Below are 20,532 nucleotides of genomic sequence, written 5' to 3'. Positions count from 1 at the left end.
CCTAGCGCTGCCACCCTCGCGAGCACACCATCTGACCTCCAAAGGAAACCAAATGTGTCAGAGCACTGAGATCATTTGCAATCAGGGAATATCTTACTAACAGGGAGCAGCATCCTGACTTTTAACATGTAAAAAAAAAAGGAAAGAGAAGTGTTTTGGTAAAATTGCATTGACGTTGGGGGGGGGTGCATGTGTTGTGCTCACTAATGCCAGTTACTGCATATGCAGCCATGACTAAAAAGCTCCAGTACATATCCTTGAGCCAAGAGCAGAGGCAGCTGTGGCCTGGTGATTTCATCGGAGAGAGTGGGAGGTGAGAACAGGCAGAGTGGAGGGGACAAGGACAGTGTGTGTCGGTAACACAGTGAGTAACAAGCACTACTCTTAACTGAAAGACAATACAGGTATTGCTGTCTAAATATCTACCCAGAGACTAGTCTTATTTTTGCCATTTGAGCTGACGCAAATAGTTACGCTGCATTTCCACAGGCAGCCCAATTCTAAAATTTTGCTCAATTATTGGTAAAATAGCTAATCTGAATGGTCAAAAGTCCAATTAGTGAGAAAAAAATATCAGCATGGGAATTTATTTTATAAAACGCAGCCATAACGTCAGGACAAGTATTAAAGGAAAGTGTACATTTTCAGTTGTTGATCTGAAGTCATAGGAATGCAGTTACACCATCTAGTGGTGTTGTGGTTGTACTAAAATTAATTTTAGTACAACTACATTTTGTCAGGTAAATTTTCATTACATTTTCCAGAACAATACATCTGATTAAAACATTTACTTAAAATGTGAAGGTTTGCAGCCAGCAAAAACAACGTATCAAACGTAATAATGTTTCGTGAAAAAACGGTGTTTACTTTGGCTATCAGAGCTACATGAAAAGTAAAATGACTAACTACACAAAGGATATTTTCCAACTGCTTCACACAAAAATAGGTTAAAAGCATGGAGAGCGGATTCATGGTACTGCTTGCTTGCCGTGAATTGCAGGACAACAAAATGGGAGCGTCGGAATGGAGTCATTCACATTTAAGAAAAAGCAGGCAGATTGAAAACCAACAAGCACCGGGACAGTTTGGGGGTAAACTAATTCTTACCTTATTTTAAGACAAGAATATACAGCACTACTTGCAAGAAGTGTGGAAGAACTGCACTTACCGGTAATTGTAAGTGCAACTGAAAGCATATTAGTATAAAAAGTATAAGTACACCTCTTAATTACATGACTTTCCACCAACAGGGCTTGAAGCTCAATGGCTGCTTTTACACAGGCAGTCTAATTCTGATCTTTTGCCCAATTGTCGTTAAAAGAGCTGACCCGACTGGCCAAAAGACCAATAAGTGGGAAAATATCAGAATTTGTCTGCCTGTGTACACAGCCTACAAACTTTTGAAATCTCAAACATTGAGAAAATTGACAAACTGACAACAGATATACACTGAGTGAACAAAACATTAAGAACATTCCTAATATTGAGTTGCACCCCTCAATTCGTCGGGGCAGGGACTCTACAAGATGTCAAACATGTTCCACAGGGATGATGGCCCATGTTGACTCCATTGCTTCCCACCGTTGTGTCAAGTTTGCTGGGTGTCCTTTGTGTGGTGGACCATTCTTGATATACAGAGGAAACTGTTTCGCATAAAACACTGGCAGCTACTACCATACCCCGTTCAAAGGCACTTCAATCTTTTGTCCTGCCCATTCATCCTCTGAATGGCACACAAACACATCTCAATTGTTTCAAGGCTTAAAAAACTATTTCTTTAACCCGTCTCCTCCCCTTCATCTACACTGATTGCAGTGGATTTAACAATTGACACGAATAAGGGATCATAGCTTTTACCAGGTCAGTCTGTCTGTCATGGAAAGAGCAGGTGTTGTTAATGTTTTGTACACGCAGTGTATAATCTCTGAAGAAATTCTTAAAAACGCAGATTTGTGAATGTAGATCATATTGTTCATTGTTTCACTAAAATCGTTTACCAACATACTAGATATGGTGATTTATTTTGTATGTCCCCAAACATATCAGTTTTGATATCACCCATGTGCCAATGTGGCTTAAAAGTTCATGAAAGTAAAAGGAGACAAATATAAAGTCATGTAAACGCTGTACAACTTTCAGAATTCCCCAAAATATATGATGTGTCTGTTCTAGCTTTGACGTTCCGCTTCCAATCTATATCAGAAGAGATACTTTCGACATGTGTCAGATCCACACCTGCACTCCACCCGAATCCGCTTTTTGGGAGAGCTTGGGAGTCCCGCTAAACTGAAATTTGAGTCCATCCTTGTGCTCTCTGCATCAACTGGATCAACTGCAACGACAATGTCAAGAGCCAAATTCAGCCAAGATAGCCAACACAACTGAGAAACGTGTCATGGTTCTCACCTGCACCACATAATTGCCAAACTGTTTAACAAGCCAGATATGAAAAGCAGTATTGCCCAAGCATCAAACACTAAAAAGCAAAAACAAAGTTTAATGTTGGAATTTCCAGTGCTCACGGATTCCATTGCATTATACAATTTCAAGGTGTGTTACTAAAAAGACAAAAGAGGGTTTACCCAATTGCGCTTGCCTACCTAGCCCTGAAAAGGTAGGTAATTTGACACATTTGGTGTCCACTGCCCACACCCACCTATGTAGTTAGTCAATGTAGCTAGTAAGTTAACGGCAATTTCTACTAGCAGCAATGGGTGATGGCAAAATGACGGAGCCCATTCATTTTCAATGGAAGGAAAATGACACGCCTAAATGAGCCAGGTGAAATGTGCAAATCAAAGAAAGCGATGCACATATGTTTTGGAAAGCTGGACTCCAGCGATATTGAGGCAAGATTGACAATTGATGCTCACAATAGCGTCCTGCCGGTGCTGTATCGGAGGTTGATAAATTCACTACCTATCACGCTGTGGGCCTGCTGCTCGAAAGAAACACTTACATGGTGATCAACTGTTGAAAATCAAGTGACTTTCAGTTGATATCAACTGTTAGTCACTATTAGTAACAGCATAATACAGCTGTATTATCCACCTTTAAAGGGACAAATTAACTTGTGGATACCGTTTATAGGTCTTTGAGTGTAGTATGAAGAAAGTTAGAGCTGGTTTCTTGAGCCAATGCAAACTAGCGTTAGCGCAATGACTTCAAAGTACACAGGTACGGTAGCATACGCTATCAGAGACAAAAAATACGGTATCCAGGAGTTAATCCGACTCTGGGTAAAAAAGAAAAACAGCTTCATTGCCAATATCTCTCAGTATCCCTTTAAAGTTTAAAATGTCACATTGGGGTCATATTAGGCAGTGGAACATTACACTTACTTTGCATCTTGTAGTCAAAAGTGAGCTCTTCTCCTGCCCTGATGGAGCGTGTTGAAAATAATGCTATCCTCGGGAGCCTCTCATCCAGGTTGTCTATAAACACATTGTATACTTGCAGGTTGGGGTTGCACTGCAAAACAGAGAGAAGACAACTTAAAGGTAAACCATTTAAGAAAGGTCCAATGTAGCAATATCAAATATTTTCTGGGTAACAATTAAGTATCTCACTGTGATTGTTTTCAATAAAAAAACAGCAAAAAATAAACCAAAATAGTTTCTTAGCAAAGGGCAATTTCTCAAGCAATAATTTAGCGTAGACTTTCTGGGAGTGGTCTGAGTTGGGAGGGGAAAACTGATAATTTGCCATTATTGGCAGAGCGGTTTAGAACGCTTTCTTATTGGTTTATTAAACTAATTTACCACACGGTGTTGTCAGCATGGAAGGCCAAAACTCGACCCCACTAAACAGCTTTTACACTAAAAGGGCATTAATAATAATTTTCACTGTATTATTCCAACCTCAGTGTGGAAATATATATAAAAACACGAAAATTCCCATTTTTACTGCACTGGGCCTTTAAGGTCAAAGCATATCTACAGCAATCAATGCTATATTTCAGAATAGCCAAAGCTTATAATACATTTCAGAAAAAAACAATTATACTATGATTTTCATTGAGAAAAAAAAAAAAAAAAAAAAAAAACTTTGTTCACTATAAATCTTATTCAGTTAGAAAAATTTGGTGCACTTCTTGTTCTGTATGCGAAAGCATATTACACTGCAATACTAGAAAACGTCCATGGGAACTCAAGTGGCATTTTTAACAGCTTCTATTCTGCTGTGTCTACGATGTGTCTGCTTTCACTTGCACATAGAATACCAAAGTATACTACTACCGAAAGGTACGACATTGGGCTTTGGCTATTCTGCAGGTATGTTTATTGAAAGGTTAACTCGCATGATAATGTGCCACTCACACTGTGGTTGACAAAGTGGGAGATGTTGCCATGGTTAGCGGCATCCACCGTATAAACGTCCTCCACGTAGTCCAGGTCAAACAGGTAGGTGGCGCCTTGCCGGTCATACAGGTGTCCTCTCTTCTCCGCCTCATCCGATGTGATGATCTGACGGAGGCAGACGAACACACCACTTTAGCAACTGCTCACAAACACCCTGAATGGAAAGTTAAAGTAATCTTCTGTTAAAAAGGCAGACTCCGACACAAACATTAGTCTAATGTCCTTTGTCCATTACTCTAATCCAGGCGTCTGAGACTGTGGCCCACCCTTCAGAGAACATCAAGACAACACCCCCCCCATATTTATTTTTCAGTTGTAAATAGTTGTAATGAATCTGTTAGGGAACCACTATTTTTGGCCACTCCATCCCCTCTTTATAATAGCTAGCTATCTGATTTATTTTCCATTCTATTACAAGGCATGTCATTGCCCCTTTAAGACATCTGTTACGCAGTTGCACCAAACTCTTTTTTTTTTTTTTTTTTACTGCACCACAAGTGTAATTTTAGGAGTTGAGAAATAAACATTGTAGCACTGGAAAGCTGGGATCAATTAATTTTTTTATTTTATATGTAGCAATCAAAACTTCTTTTAAATGACAAATATATAAATAACCTAATAACCCTTAAAAATATATTAAATGCTAGTGCTTCCCTAGAGAGGCACGCCTCACACTTGAATCCAATTTCTTTTTGTGACAGAATAGCTCATTCTGGTAAATGCAGCGGACATGATCGGCCAATAGTTTTTACCCCAAATATTGGCCAATACTTTATACTACTTACCTCTCCAACATACTCCATGACAAAGGTGTTCTTTTTGATGTGCTGTAGTGCGCGCACGCCCCAGCCTCGGCCATTCCCAGTCTTGAAGATGCACAGGTCGAACTGAATGCCCTTCTGGACCAAGCGGTTGGAGCAGTCAGGCCCGCAGCTACAGCGGGCGTTACACTCGTAGATGGGCTCCCCAGCCCGCACTCGCACCTGGCCCTTGTCAGTGTAGGCCAGGCGGTGGAGGGAGGCCCCGGGGCAGCAGCCGCCGACCGGATCACTAAAGCAGTCCTTACACTCACAGCCGACGGCCATCTCGTTGAGCACGATGCCCTCGCCCACCTTATAGTTAGTGATGTAGGTGAAGTCCCTGGGCGGACCGTCCAGGTCCACCTCGTTCAGGACAAAGATGCGCCCCGGGTGGTTACGAGTCTTGTTCAGGTCGGCTTCCCAGCACTGGAGCCTCTTGCGGAGCTTGGCTTTCTGCACCAGGGTCCAGGCCACGTCCTTGTCCAGCCGCTTGGGGCAGGTGGTGCGTCTCTTCTTCTGCCTCAGCTCGTGCTCCATGTCCTCGTGGAACTGCGTCATTAGCTTCCTGCACTTGAGGTTTTTGCGGGGCTCCCAGGTGTTGCTCGACTCGGGGTAGCCCTTCCATTTAACCAGGTAGGACTCCTGCTCCTGATTCACAAAAGGAGACATGACTTGGGTTGCATAATATGGCACAAAATAAACATTTTATACATTATGCACACATGTAGTCCATTCGAAAAGTATTCAGACTCCTTGACTTCTTCCACATTGTTATGTTACAGCCTTATTCTAAAATGGATGAAATTTGTCTTATTCCTCAATCTACACACAAGATCTCATAATGACAAAGCAAAACCATATTTTTAGAATTGTTTGCAAATTCATAAAATAAAAAAACTGATATCACATTTACATAAGTATTCAGACCCTTTACTCAGTACTTTGTTGGAACACCTTTGGCAGCGATTACAGCCTCGAGTCTTATTTTAGCATCGTACCGAAGCCTGGCACACCTGTATTTGGGGAGTTTATCCCAATCTTCTCTGCAGATCCGCTCAAGCTTTGTCAGGTTTGATGGGGAGTGATGGTGCAGAGCTAAACTCAGCAAAATAAAAGAAACGTCCGCTCACTGTCAACTGTGTTTATTTTGAGCAAACTTAACATGTAAAGTCAGCCCCCACCCTCTGATCCAACAGTTCCCAGACGTGCTCAATGGGATTGAGAACCGGGCTCGTCGCTGGCCATGGCAGAACACTGACATTCCTGTCTAGCAGGAAATCACACACAGAGCGAGCAGTGCAGATAATGGCATTGTCATGCTGGAGGGTCACGTCAGGATGAGCCTGCAGGAAGGGTACCACATGACGGAGGAGGTCTTCCCTGTAACGCACAGCATTGAGATTGCCTGCAATGACAACAAGCTCAGTCCGATGATGCTGTGACACACTGCCCCAGACCATGACGGACCCTCCACCTCCAAATCGATCCCGCTCCAGAGTACAGGCCTCGGTGTAACGCTCATTCCGTCGACAATAAAAACAAATCTGAGACAGAACCGCAAATCATCAGTGAAGAGCACTTTTTGCCAGTCCTGTCTGGTCCAGCGACAGTGGGTTTGTGCCCATAGGAGACATTGTTGCCGGTGATGTTTGGCGAGGACCTGCCTTACAACAGGCCTACAAGCCCTCAGTCCAGCCTCTCTCAGCCCATTGCGGACAGTCTGAGCACTGATGGAGGGATTGTGCGTTCCTGGTGTAACTCGGGCAGTTGTTGTTGCCATCCTGTACCTGTCCTGCAGGTGTGTGATGTTCCGATCCTGTGAAGGACGATCAGCTGTCCGTTCTGTTTCCCTGTAGCGCTGTCTTAGGTGTCTCACAGTACGGGCATTGCAATTTATTGCCCTGGCCACATCTGCCGTCCTAATGCATCCTTGCAGCATGCCTAAGGCACGTTCACGCAGATGAGCAGGGACCCTGGGCATCTTTCTTTTGGTGTTTCAGTCAGTTGAAAGGTCTCTTTAGTGTCCTATGTTTTCATAACTGTGACCTTAATTGCCTATCGTCTGTAAGCTGTTAGTGTCTTAATTAACGACTGTTCCACAGGTGCATGTTCATTAATTGTTTATGGGTCATTGAACAAGCATGGGAAACAGTGTTTAAACCATTTACAATGAAGATCTGTGAAGTTATTTGGATTTTTACGAATTCTTTGAGACAGGGTCCTGAAAAAGGGGCGTTTCTTTTTTTGCCAAGTCTATTTTCAGGTGTTTCAAGTCCGGGCACTGGGTACTTTGCTTCGTTCCTCTTTCCTGACTAGTCTCCTAATCCCTGCTGCTGAAAAACATCCCCATGGGATGATGCTCCCACCAATATGCTTCACCGCAGGGATGGTGCCAGATTTCCTCCAGACATGACACTTGGCATTCAGGCCAAAGAGTTCAATCTTGGTTTCATCAGACCAGAAAATTGTATCTCTTGTGTTCTGAGAGTCCTTTAGGTGCCTTTTGGCAAACTCCAAGCAGGCTGTCATATGCCTTTCACTGATGAGTGGCTTCAGTCTGGCCACTCTACCATAAAAGGCCTGATTGGTGGAGTGGTGCAGAGCTGGTTGTCCTTCTGAAAGGCTCTCCCATCTCAACAGATGAACTCTTGAGCTCTGTCAGAGTGACCATTGGGTTCTTGGTTACCTCCCTGACCAAGGCAACTTTCCCCCGATTTCCCTGAGCTGACCACCCAGCCAAAATGAGCAGAGTATTCGTGGTTCCAAACTTTTTCCATTTAAGAATGAGGAGACCACTGTGTTCTTAGGGACCTTCAATGCTGCAGAAATGTTTTGGTACCCTTCCCCAGATCTGTGCTGCTCTACAGACAATTCCTTCAACCTCATGGCTTGGTTTTTGCGCTGACATGCACGGTCAACTGTGAGACCTTAAATAGAAAGTTGTGAGCCTTTCCGAACCATGTCCAATTAATTGAATTTACCACAGGTGGACTCCCAATCAAGTTGTAGAAACATCTCAAGGATGATCAATGGAAACAGAAGGCACCGGAGCTTACCCGATTGAGTCTCATAGCAAAGGGTCTGAATACTTACAAAAATAAAGTATTTTGTTTTTAATACATTTGCAAAAAAATAATCTAGAAACGTGTTTTCTCTTTGTCATTATGGGGTATTGTGTGTAGATTTACTTTTTTAAAATTATTTTATCCATTTTAGAATAAGGCTGTAACCTAACAAAAATGTGGAAAAAGTCAAGAGCACGCTTGGTGAGGACCCAAAAAAGTTACTTTGCTTTGCACTGAAACATGCTAAACATGACAGCTTTGCACACTCTTGGCATTCTCTCAACCAGCTCCTTGAGGTAGTCACCTGGAATGCATTTCAATTAACAGGTGTGCCTGGTTAAAAGTTCATTTGTGGAATTTCTTTGCTTCTGAATGCATTTCAGCCAGTTGTGTTGTGACAAGGTAGGTGTGGTATACAGAAGATAGCCCTATTTGGTAAAAGATCAAGTCTATATTATGGCAAGAACATATGAAATAAGCAATGAGAAATGACAGACCATCATTACTTTAAGACATGAATGTCAGTCAATCAGGAACATTTCAAGAACTTGGAAAGTTTCTTCAAGTGCAGTCGCAAAAACCATCAAGTGCTATGATGAAACTGGCTCTCATGAGGACCGCCACAGAGTTACATCTGCTGCACCTCCGATTGCAGCCCAAATAAATGCTTCACAGTTCAAGAAAGACATATCTCAACATCAACTGTTCAGAAAAGACTGCATGAATCAGGCCTTCGTGGTTGAATAGCTGCAAAGAAACCACTACTAAAGGACACCAATAAGAAGAGACTTAGCTTGGGCCAAGAAATACGAGCAATGGACATTAGACTGGTGGAAATCTGTCCTTTGGTCTGATGAGTCCAAATTTGAGATTTTTGGTTGCAACCTCTGTCTTTGTGAGATGCAGAGTAGGTAAACGGATGATCTCTGCATGTGCGGTTTCCACCGTGAAATATAGAGGAGGAGGTGTGATGGAGCTGGCTGGTGACACTGATTTATTTAGAATTCAAGGCACCTTTAAACAGAATGGCTACCGGAGCATTCTGCAGCAATACGCTATCCCATCTGGTTTGCACTTAGTGGGACTATCATTTGTTTTTCAACAGGACAACGACCCAACACCCCTCCGGGCTGTGTAAGGGCTATTTGACCAAGAAGAAGAGTGATGGAGTGCTGCATCAGAACACCCGACCTCAACCCAATTGAGATGGTTTGGGATGAGTTGGACCGCAAAGTGAAGGAAAAGCAGCCAACAAGTGCTCAGCATATGTGGGAACTCCTTCAAGACTGTTGGAAAAGTATTTCATGTGAAGGTGGTTGAGAGAATGCCAAGAATGTGCAAAGCAGTCATCAAGGCAAAGGGTGGCTACTTTGAAGAATATAAAATATATTTTGATTTGCTTAACATGATTCCATATGTGTTACTTGTTTTGATGTCCACTATTATTCTACAATGCAGAAAATAGTAAAAATAAAGCAAACCCTTTAATTACTATGTCTGTCCATATTTGACTGGTACTGTATATACATTCATATTTCATAAAAGAGCAGACCTGCCAACCCTGTCCAACTTTTTAGAGTACCAGACCAGAGCAGCAAATTGGAGATTCAAGTCTTTGTTCGCTAGAAGAGTGATGTTTCAGCATATGTAAATATGCCTATTGTATTTCTTTGCAGCGCACACATATTTTCAGATTTTCAAAATTGATCAAATCTTAAATCTAGCGCAAAGGCATTTTAGAAGCATTGCCTCTATAGCTAATACCAGACACTCATTCTTTATCGCAGTCTTCTAAACTCCATTTAATGCCAAGATGTTTATATTTATTTTTGATTATGCTTTTTGTGACGTGGATCATAATTACAGTTAGTCTCAGGTCATCGTAACGTTACGTGGAAAATACAATTAATGGGACACAGAATTAAATGTAAATCACACGTAAATATGCGACTTGTTATTTTTTGTATTTGCATTGAATTTCTTTCACTAGCAAATGCGAGTGAACTGCTGGCACTTTAGAGCCCACTGAATGTCCATTTTATGTTCGCTAACGTTAGCATTAAACAATCAGTGTTTACCTTTCCACAACACACGGCGTTGAAAAGGGATTAGGCCATGTGTTTACGTACAGCTGACAGTCAGCAAACTCAGCATCACAACAAACGGGAGGGGCAGACACGGGGTAGCTACGTCGAATAATGACGTATTCATCTCCATGTCTGTTGACACAAACTCCATACATGTCTGTGTGTTGCAGCTCGAGAATCAGGATGTTAGATTTACTCAGTGAATTTATTTTTTATTAAAATGTTGAAAAATAAATCAGGCCCTATTCATTTCTGCGCACTTTTAACTCAGATCTTGTTACCTGCGTACATGGACTAATTCCGTAGTTGGTACACAAAATGTCTTGACAGGTCTGAAAGTGCTTTTTGCATATACAGTTACCCAAGTTGCTAACAGTTGGTTAGCCAAAGGAGTGTAGGCTAACCGACTCCTTTAATGTCCAAGGACCTTTATACATGTTATGTTCAAAGGTAAACTGGGTCTGGCAGCCAAAACAACTCCATCTAAATGTGAAACAATTCTCAATTGCGATACTGTTCTAGAACCATAAAGCCCTCTACTTTCATGACACATCAAAATAGTTTATAAAATATATACGTATTGTACACTGTTTTAACACAGTTGCAGCCAACAGGACATCACTTTTCTGGCATCCTTCTTCCATTACACCCAGGTGTTCAGAGACCCTAGATAGCTAATTAAAACAGGTTGGAAATATGACCGTGTGGTGGGCCGTGTTAAAAGGTGAATAGTAATTAGTAGACAGAGCGTCGGGACAGCATGTGGGAATATCCCCCGGACTGCAGATATGTTAATAGACGATATATGTTTAGTATTAGGCTACTGTCTATGAATGGGCTAACAGTTGGCCACACACAAACACAGATTAGGGCTGGGAATTGCCATGGAACTCTCAATACAATATTATCACGATACTTAGGTGCCGATACGATATGTATTGCGATTCGATATTGTTATTTTATTGCGATACAATGTTCCAAACATATTACTCACCATGTCTGCTGCAGAGGCACAAGAGAGAGACATGATAAAAACGAGTTTGGCTCAGTCATGGCAATAAGTGTTGAAAACAAATTGGCTCCCTATTTAAAAAGAAGATTGAGAACAAAAAAAATACTGGTGTTTTGGTGCAGGTACAGCCAACTAGCACAGAAATAATATTGCAATGTTGTCAAAATGATATCAAAAATAATATCCCGATTTGTAACTATCGATTTTTTTCCCTCATCGCTAATAGAGATCATATTAAATTACATCATTATATGGTCACATGCCTGTAGCTGTCAATTCTGGCTGATGATCTGTTTCCATGGACTGCTTTATGGACTGTGGCTTTAAAAAAACAAAAGTTTAAATTAATCACCAACTGAAGGTTGCAATTCTTGAGATAACTCCAGGACTTGCCTCAGCCTTCATAGTCCCTTAGAGAATGAATTCACTCACCTTAGACTTCTTGTAGTCACAGAGGTACTCAACCTCATAGTCATCGATGTTATGCTTGTTCACCCGTAGCTGTTTACAATGGAGTCTTTCCCTGCGGCAGACAGCCTGCAGATCGTCCAAAGACAGCTTGCAGGATACGCTACAACCTGCAATTGTAGCCACCAAATAAACGAGAAAAAAAGACATTCAGCTTGAGTATTCTTATTTGTAATTGCAGACACTGCCAGACAGTTCCACAATAAAGAAAGTTTGAAGACAGGCAGAAACGGCTCATCCAATAGAAATCCCTGATATCGCTTGTAGGCGATGTCATGGCGAAGGTAGCTAGTTAAACTCATGCGCAGAAACACGTCACCGGGTATAACGGTTGTTTCGTGCAGAACTGCGCGGAAAATGAAAGCGTGTCAGTGTCACGATTGGATTAATAAAATGTTCAACCACTTAAGACATTCCTTCGAATCTAGGTTGTGTCTTTAGATTGAGACAATTAACTACGAAGGAAGAATTCTTCACTTCTCAAACCCCAGCCTGGTCTACTTGGTCTGTTTCGCTAGCGTGCCTGGAAGTCTCGCGATGTTGCGCCTCTGGTTTCAGAAACTGTGGTTCTACAGAACAAGGTCTGTGTTTTGGCGCGCTAAATGATGTTTGCAAGCAAATAGGGCTGTCAGAAAAACACGCGAATTTTCATAAAATTGACGCGTCCTAATGACACACAGCTTGCTAACTAGCTAGTTCTTGGGCTACTTTAGTTAGCTAGTAATTACTCCATATCCGCTTGCATTCGTTTGGCTTTTTAAAAGTTAACGGTATCAACTTCAAGCTGTTAGTACTAAAAAAAAAAAAAAGACCACACAATCCACATGTGCAGATAGTTCTGCCTACTCAAACATCGTTCTTGCTTTAACCTTGCTAGGTAATCTACGACAAGCGTGCGATAAAGGTCGCGGAATTAAGTGTAATATTTTAATTTCAAACAGCAACAACATGCAAGAAACACAACACATATAAGTATTAACTTCCCACTCTCCTTACCTTCCAACTCTTCCGCCATGTTTTACTGCGCCGCCAAAATTGAACAATCCTTCGATTGGGGGAAAATTCTTTCGAGGAAGCAGCTGTTCTATGCTGTTGATTGGATGCAGAATATTCTAGCGGTATTTCTATTGGAGCAGAAAAAGCTCTGCGACTGCAAAACTTTGCAAATATGTAATCGTTTTGCAAGATCAGCAAGGTATGGAAAAAATAATAGTCATTCACACATGTTCAGCGAATATTGGTGGAAAAAATAAAACATATCCTTATTTATTAATTAAATCATTTGAAATGTGTAACACTAGAGGGTGCAGTAGACACACAATTTCAAAATTGGCTCTACTACATGCATGGGAGTTGAAAATCAAATCAAAGTGTATTGGTCATGTACACATTGTTAGATGTAATGCGAGAGTAGCGAATCACTTGTGCCTCTAGTTCCGATAGTGCAGCAATATATAACAAGTAATCTAACAATTTCACAACAATTATCTAATATACGCAAATCTAAGTAAAGGAATGGAATAGGAATATATAAATATATGAATGAGCAATGCCTGAGCGGCTTAGGCAAGATGCAATAGAAGGAATAAAATATACATATGAGATGAATAATGCAATATAAGTAAACATTATTAAAGTGACTAGTGATACATTTATTAAAGTGGCCAATGATTTCAAGTCTGTACGTAGGCAGCAGCCTCTCTGTTAGTGATGGCTGTTTAACAAGCAGTGGCTCGGGTGGTTGTTGTCCTTGAAGATCTTTTTGGCCTTCCTGTGACATCGGGTGCTCTAGGTGTTCTGGAGGGCAGGTAGTTTGCCCCCGGTGATGCGTTGTGCAGACCGCACAACCCTTTGGAGAGCCCTGCGGTTGTGGGCGGTGATGTTACCGTACCAGGCGGTGATACAGCCCGACAGGATGCTCTCAATTGTGCATCTGTAGAAGTCTGAGGGTTTTAGGTGACAAGCCAAAGTTCTTCAGCCTCCTGAGGTTGAAGAGGCGCTGTTGCACCTTCTTTACCACACTTTCTGTGTGGGTGGACCATTTCAGTTTGTAGCCAAAGCAGTGCTTGATTTAGGATGAAAGTAGTGCAAGAGCTGTCTTTTTCCAAGTCTGTCTGTCTAGACTATGTTCACTGAAATTCGCAGCTTACATTATGCTATAGAGACCTCTGATTATTCAATGTTAAAGGGTTCATACACATTTTATGACTTTTAACCAAATGTTCATGACTATTATAGCCTACAGCGTCTGATCCCATGTAGGCCTACCATCTCCTGCTGTTGTGCCCTTGATCAAGGCAAGGCACTTAACCCCCCCACAAAGTAGAACTGCACTGTTAGTCACATGTTGTCAACCCTCCATCTGGATAGCTCCTGGGTGTGCAGGCTTGGCTTTTGATCCAGCCCTGAAATACCCAAGTTCGCTTATCAAGGTCGTGTTGAGCAGATTATGTTTAGGCTACAATGTCGTTAGAGCAGGGCTAGAACAAAAGCCTGCACACCCAGTAGCTATCCTGGAAGATGGTTGCCACCCTTGACATAAAATATTGCATTACAACATCAATATTTTTGGCTATCTTTATAAAATGATTCACTCATTGTTTATATATAAGGCAAAAAATATTAATGTTTCAGGGGAGATCTATGCACGGCACGTTATTTGTCAATTATGATATTTGTTGAATATTTTTAACATTGTCGCAATTATGACTATTGTTTAGAGGGGAATCACAGCTTTCCAATGGCGCAGATTTATTTAGGTCAGTGGAAAGGCGACAACTACTTTAATGATTGGTCAGCTGCTACAAGTTATGTTTTGAATTGGCTATCTAGATACTGTCATTATTTTACACCTGCAGCTGAAATGTTGAACTCTCCTCTTAGGCAACGGCCCACTTGCACTGGCACACACAGATACGCACTGAAGAGTCATTCCGATAACGGTTGATATGTAGATTTTTAAGTGATTGATCATATTTAAATGTGTCTAAATGAATTACATTAACAAGAGTATGACACTAATTTCCATTACTTTTCATAACCTTACAAACCCTAATTTGACAACTTGGAACAGCACATCATGCCCATTCAGGTTGGCGCCTTTTCAATATGCACAATCTCGAACAGCCTACTGTCATGCACAGATTCACAGCCTCGCAGCAAATAAACTTGAACAATGCCGAATCAGAAAATGAATGCCCACTCCCCATAGTGCCCCAGAGTGGAGGTGTCCCATAAAACAAATGGTGGAAAATTGATTGGAACCATTTCCCTGTTTGACCGCTAGGTTTTATGGGTATTATCATAGCCGCGAGAACTAAACTCAACAAAAAAAGAAACGTCCTCGCTGTCAACTACGTTTATTTTCAGCAAACGTGTAAATATTTGTATGAACATAACAAGAGTCAACAACTGAGACAAACTGAACAAGTTCCACAGACATGTGACTAACAGAAATGGAATAATGTGTCCCTGAACAAAGGGGGGATCAAAATCAGAAGTAAGTCCGTATCTGGTGTGGCCACCAACTGCATTAAGTACTGCAGTGTATCTCCTTATGGACTGCACCAGATTTGCCAGTTCCTGCTGTGAGATGTTACCCCACTTCCACCAAGGCACCTGCAAGTTCCCGGACATTTCTGGGGGGAATGGCCCTAGCCCTCACCCTCCGATCCAACAGGTCCCAGACATGCTCAATGGGATTGAGATCCGGGCTCTTCGCTGGCCATGGCAGAACACTGACATTCCTGTCTTTCAGGAAATCATGCATAGAACGAGCAGTATGGCTGGTGGCATTGTCATGCTGGAGGGTCACGTCAGGATGAGCCTGCAGGAAGCGTACCACATGAGGGAGGAGGATGTCTTCCCTGTAATGCACAGCGTTGAGATTGCCTGCAATGACGAAAAGCTCAGTCCGACGATGCTGTGACACACCACCCCAGACCATGACGGACCCTCCACCTCGATCCCGCTCCAGAGTACAGGCCTCGGTGTAGCGCTCATTCCCTCGACGATAAACGCAAATCCGACTATCACCCCTGGTGAGACAGAACCGCGACTCGTCAGCAAAGAGCACTTTTTGCCAGTCCTGTCTGGTCCAGCGACGGTGGGTTTGTGCCCATAGGCGACGTTGTTGCCGGTGATGTCTGGTGAGGACCTGCCTTACAACAGGCCTACAAGACATCAGTCCAGCTTCTATCAGCCTATTGCGGACAGTCTGAGTACTGATGGAGGGATTGTGCATTCCTGGTGTAACTTGGGCAGTTGTTGTTGCCATCCTGTACCTGTCCCACAGATGTGATGTTCGGATGTACCGATCCTGTGCAGGTGTTGTTACGTGTGGTCTGCCACTGCGAGGATGATCAGCTGTCCGTCCTGTCTCCCTGTAGTGCTGTCTTAGGCGTCTCACAGTACAGACATTGCAATTTATTGCCCTGGCCACATCTGCAGTCCTCATTCCTCCTTGCAGCATGCCTAAGGCAGGTTCACGCAGATGAGCATGGACCCTGGGCAACTTTCTTTTGGTGTTTTTCAGAGTCAGTAGAAAGGCCTCTTTAGTGTCCTAAGTTTTCATAATTGTGACCTTAATTGCCTACTGTCTGTAAACTGTTAGTGTCTTAATTAACAACTGTTCCACAGGTGCATTTACATTTACATTTAAGTCATTTAGCAGACGCTCTTATCCAGAGCGACTTACAAATTGGATGTTCATTAATTGTTTATGGTTCATTAAACAAGCATAGGAAACAGTGTTTAAACCCTTTACAATCAAGATCTGTGAAGTTATTTGGATTTTTATGAATTATCTTTGAAAGACAGGGTCCTGAAAAAGGGACATTTCTTTTTTTGTTGAGTTTAGTTTGGGGGATAGGGGTTCTGCAAATGTTATCAAAGTGAGGGGGGGGGCACCCTCAGCACCCCTACTTCCCGTGGATATGGGTATTATGACTCATACTGTAGTACTCTATTTTTATTCAATGCAGATCCGGTATGCAATTCCCCAAAAATTAGTAGTGCCGGTACAGCGCTCCGGCCCAAGTCGAGCACCGAGCCAGAGTTAACTACTTAAAATATTTTTTACGTTTTAGTTGATAATATGAGACTTATCTTTGGTATCAATGTACTTCAGAGGGAAGGCTAGGCCAGAGGCATACTGTGTGTGTGGTTTGAGAAGCTCATGGAGCAAATACCATCTACTCCAAGGAACAGATTCTATTAGTGTTTACTTTGTATTCAATATTACATGAAATGTACCCATTAAGGTAATCAAATTCATTTCAAACTCCAAAGGTTTATTGTAAGTTTTGAGAGAAGGCATGAGAGACTGATGAATACCTCTGAAAGTATTGTGTAATAGGCTTTAAAAAAATGTATTGGCTTTTTGAGATAACATTGCAAAACAAAATGTACTGAGCATGCTCAATATAAAATGTAGGCAAGAAATTATGAGTAGAACAAAAATATCCTACCACACCATTAGCTACCATCTTCATTCAGCTGAGGAATGAATAAATGCATGATCTCAATATACATAAAAATAAAAACTGGGCAAGGTACTACCTCAAGCGGTGTGGTGTCTCTCTTCCATTTCCTGGAGGTGACCCATGTTGCTCTCCTGTTAGGAGATTCCAGGACAGTCCATTCCATAGTGTCATACAACAGTAACATCCCTAGACTCCGCAAAGTTGATGTCAGCAGTAACAGTCAGTTTGGACAGCTCCAAAGTGGCACTTTCATCAGTTACCTTCTCTGGCATCATCTTTTGACGTCTGGGTTGAAGAGGGAAAGGGAAGCGATCCAGGGAGTCGTGTTCGATCTTACAGAGGCTGTCCTCACTGCTGTCACTGTTATAGTCGGGATTGGAGACACCAGCGCCGCACCAGCCAGGCCAGGGGTTCTCCCTGAGTGGCACCACGTCCTCAGTCTGAACTGCCTTCTCCAGTAGCATAACTCTGTGGGGCCTCTCCTCCAACCCAAAGGTCTCCTCCGGACTGGGCTCCACCTTACGGAACGTGTGGCGGGCAAAGAGGCATATGCAGAACATCTCCACAATCACAGAGTAGTGGTAAATTACTGAGAGAGGAAGAGAATAAAATAGATGTCACATTGATCATTTCCTAATATGCATTTCTCTCCACTGTAACAATATTGACATGGAGATGATATCGGGAGGGAGATGTATGGGGGATAAATTCCATCACGGTGCACTTACACTGGGAACGCATGAGAACAGAGAAGGGAGGGGAGCAGGGCACCACCTCCAGGGCCCCCATGGTCTCCAGGATTCCATTCTGAAGGCCACACAGCACCAACACTACAATGATACAGACAAACTTGGCCCTCAGCCCATAGCCAGGCAGAGCCTTTTTGGTGGCCTTGTAAAACAGCAAGTGGCCATAGAAAGACAGGAAGGTAGACACGCTTATGATGGCATTCACGTACACATTGGGATTGACAGAATCCACCTGTGAAAAATGACATGGGTATGGTTTAACAAATAGCAGCATCTACTTGTATAATTAACTCATTGACTTATTAACCACGGACTCACCTGGTTAAATTAAGGACACACAGAGAATGGTTATAATGCAAATATGTCTTGCAGTATATGCTTGCCACTCACATGTTCATAGTCATGCTGCTCATCTGTCCAGAGGACCAGAGTGACAAAGAACAGGATGGTTCTGACCACAGACAGTTGAAGCACAGCAGCCATCATCCACCCCAGGCTGGTCCTATGGAGGGGTAGTGGAGTGGGGGCGATTACAGCAATATATTGTGTATTTATCATTAATACGATAATGGCAACTATATTGTGCATTCACCAATATTGCGATATGGGGCAGTTACAGCAATATATTGTGTATCTACCATTATCACGGTACGGCAATATCTTATGAATCTATCATTATCGCGATATAGATGTGCACACTGGGGATGAGGACATCCATTGGTAAAGTACCTGTTGATCGCTATCATAGGGAGGCAACAGCAGCAGCAACATGGGAATGGATCTGGAGAACCCTGCTCTCCAGCTAAGATCTCCAGCATGCGGGCCTTTCCCCCAAAGAAGTCTGTGATGAGCCCCATAAACTTTAGCAGAGTGATTGAGTGGTACCTTGAGAGAAACAGACAGACAGAGAGCTAGTTTGTTTTACTGGAGGTTTTTAGCACAGAATGACGTGAATAATGTTTCCGTCAACTTTAAGTTTGTACGCAAGCATTGTGATGGTGAAAAAAATGGTTGTACTCGATACTTACAGAGAAGCTATGAAATTACAAAGTGAGGAGGAGCGAGGAACATACAGTGCAATGATGGAGGTTAATCCAAAGACCTGACCGAAAGAGAATGAGTGAAGTTGGACAAAATGTACAAATACTTATCCGATTAAAAAAATAAAATGTGTGGCAAAAAGGAGGTGTCCCTTTACCGGGTACATGCCCAGTATCCACAGGTAGAGGCACCGGCGTCTGGAGGAGGGCACGTGACGCAGGAAGAAGCCCACCTCTTCTAGGAACAGGGCCAGAATGATCACAGCAAAACCGGCAGGAATGATAAACAACCAGAGCTCATCCTTGACCACTGAGGACAAACACACAATACATGGACTAGTGGTGGGACAGATCATATACAACACAGACTAGAAGGGCTGGTGTAGCAGAGGATGACTAAGTTATCACTCAGAATCTAAGACGGCTAACACTAATATTGCACATAGACAAAGCATTGAAAAAAGCATTGCGCAGTTTTGGGCATTTTTTCACTTTCTGGTGCCTTCAAGCACAGACCTATCACACAGAACCTAATGTGTGTCAGATCCAATGAACAAAAAAAAATAAAGTAATCTCTGGCCAGTCAATAACATAACCCATATAGTTTGTGTGAATGCATAAATGCTGGTCTTACCCCTGAACAACTCCCATGACAGTGGGATCTCTGCTCCTAACCAGCTGCAGTTGTCTCCTCTCATCTTCTCAGGGAGTACAGTTCCTACTACCAACAAACATCACAAACGCCAGACTCATGAATAGAACAGAATCTAGAGTAGGCTTTCTATAAAACCAGATATCCGTCACATTTCAGAAAGGACAATTCAATTTGAACTGACTGACCTCCTATAGAAAGACTGATTGTTTTTCTGTTCTCCGAAAACGGACACTTGGTGGGTGTCTTGTCAGTTCCGTGTTGAGGTGGCATCATTGTCTGAACGATTCCTTTCCGATAGCAGTGAGTAATGATTGCCTAAACACAGGTAAACCGACAGGTAGGGAGCCAAGTCCACTCTGGAATGTGTCAACTTGTGTTGTTTCTGAACCGACCATGAGGGGGATCCAAACAAGCTACGTGGTGAAAATATTGTCTGAGATAAGAAATGATAGTAAATAGTCTTTGTGCAGGACACTTAACTGTTATAATAAGCATAGTACTCTTTTGAATACTTAAGATTAAAGCTGCAATATGTAACTTTTTGGGCAACCTGACCAAATTCACACAGAAATGTGAGTTATAGATCTGTCATCATTGAAAGAAAGTCTAAGAAGATCTGTTTTATTTCTATGCTTCTCTGTCTTTCGTTTTTGAAACTTTTACTTTCGGTTTTGTGCACCAGCTTCAAACAGTTGAAAATAAAATATTTTTGGTTATGGAAAAGATATTTCACAGCGGGTTTAGATGGTACAATGATTCTCTACGCTATACGTGCTTGTTTTGTCACAACCTGAAATGAAGTGAACTATTCA

General features: G+C 42.2%; 2 protein-coding genes across 3 annotated transcripts; both read right to left on the bottom strand.

The window, feature by feature from the left end:
• Positions 1-571: 571 nt before the first annotated feature.
• On the bottom strand, positions 572-12,874 carry LOC115132021 (histone-lysine N-methyltransferase SUV39H1-like). The gene is made up of 6 exons (XM_029664199.2): positions 12,790-12,874; positions 11,758-11,903; positions 5,147-5,809; positions 4,320-4,466; positions 3,342-3,471; positions 572-2,332 (listed from the first exon to the last, which is right to left on the bottom strand). Exons 1-6 carry the CDS (start codon positions 12,806-12,808, stop codon positions 2,199-2,201), a joined length of 1,239 nt encoding a protein of 412 aa, XP_029520059.1. The 5' UTR covers positions 12,809-12,874; the 3' UTR covers positions 572-2,198.
• A 316-nt stretch (positions 12,875-13,190) lies between these two features.
• LOC115132789 (organic solute transporter subunit alpha-like) lies at positions 13,191-20,029 on the bottom strand. 2 transcript variants are annotated; one of them, XM_029665529.2, is made up of 8 exons: positions 19,906-20,029; positions 19,700-19,786; positions 19,224-19,375; positions 19,054-19,127; positions 18,755-18,910; positions 18,416-18,527; positions 18,005-18,257; positions 13,191-17,865 (listed from the first exon to the last, which is right to left on the bottom strand). In XM_029665529.2, exons 1-8 carry the CDS (start codon positions 19,991-19,993, stop codon positions 17,444-17,446), a joined length of 1,344 nt encoding a protein of 447 aa, XP_029521389.1. In that variant the 5' UTR covers positions 19,994-20,029; the 3' UTR covers positions 13,191-17,443. The 2 variants fall into 2 exon arrangements, with proteins under 2 accessions (XP_029521389.1, XP_029521390.1); XM_029665530.2 differs by having other exon boundaries at positions 19,700-19,783.
• Positions 20,030-20,532: the final 503 nt, after the last annotated feature.

This window comes from Oncorhynchus nerka, linkage group LG7, assembly GCF_034236695.1.
Source record: "Oncorhynchus nerka isolate Pitt River linkage group LG7, Oner_Uvic_2.0, whole genome shotgun sequence".
Classification (NCBI taxonomy): Eukaryota; Metazoa; Chordata; class Actinopteri; order Salmoniformes; family Salmonidae; genus Oncorhynchus; species Oncorhynchus nerka.
Note: the sequence above shows the minus strand (reverse complement) of the source record. Positions and strands in the feature narration are given on the sequence as shown.

What these genes read in the sequence shown, in the direction of transcription:
- LOC115132021 (XM_029664199.2), bottom strand. An exon ending in CCCACTTTGTCAACCACAGT is followed by an intron (nt 3,472 to 4,319) that starts GTGAGTGGCACA and finishes TCTGTTTTGCAG; the next exon opens with TGCAACCCCAACCTGCAAGT. An exon ending in TTTTGACTACAAGATGCAAA is followed by an intron (nt 2,333 to 3,341) that starts GTAAGTGTAATG and finishes TTGTCGTTGCAG; the next exon opens with TTGATCCAGTTGATGCAGAG.
- LOC115132789 (XM_029665529.2), bottom strand. Translation starts at nt 19,993, where the DNA reads ATGATGCCACCTCAACACGGAACTGACAAGACACCCACCAAGTGTCCG. An exon ending in GTCATGGGAGTTGTTCAGGG is followed by an intron (nt 19,376 to 19,699) that starts GTAAGACCAGCA and finishes GTTTGTCCTCAG; the next exon opens with TGGTCAAGGATGAGCTCTGG. An exon ending in AGCAGCATGACTATGAACAT is followed by an intron (nt 18,258 to 18,415) that starts GTGAGTGGCAAG and finishes CATTTTTCACAG; the next exon opens with GTGGATTCTGTCAATCCCAA.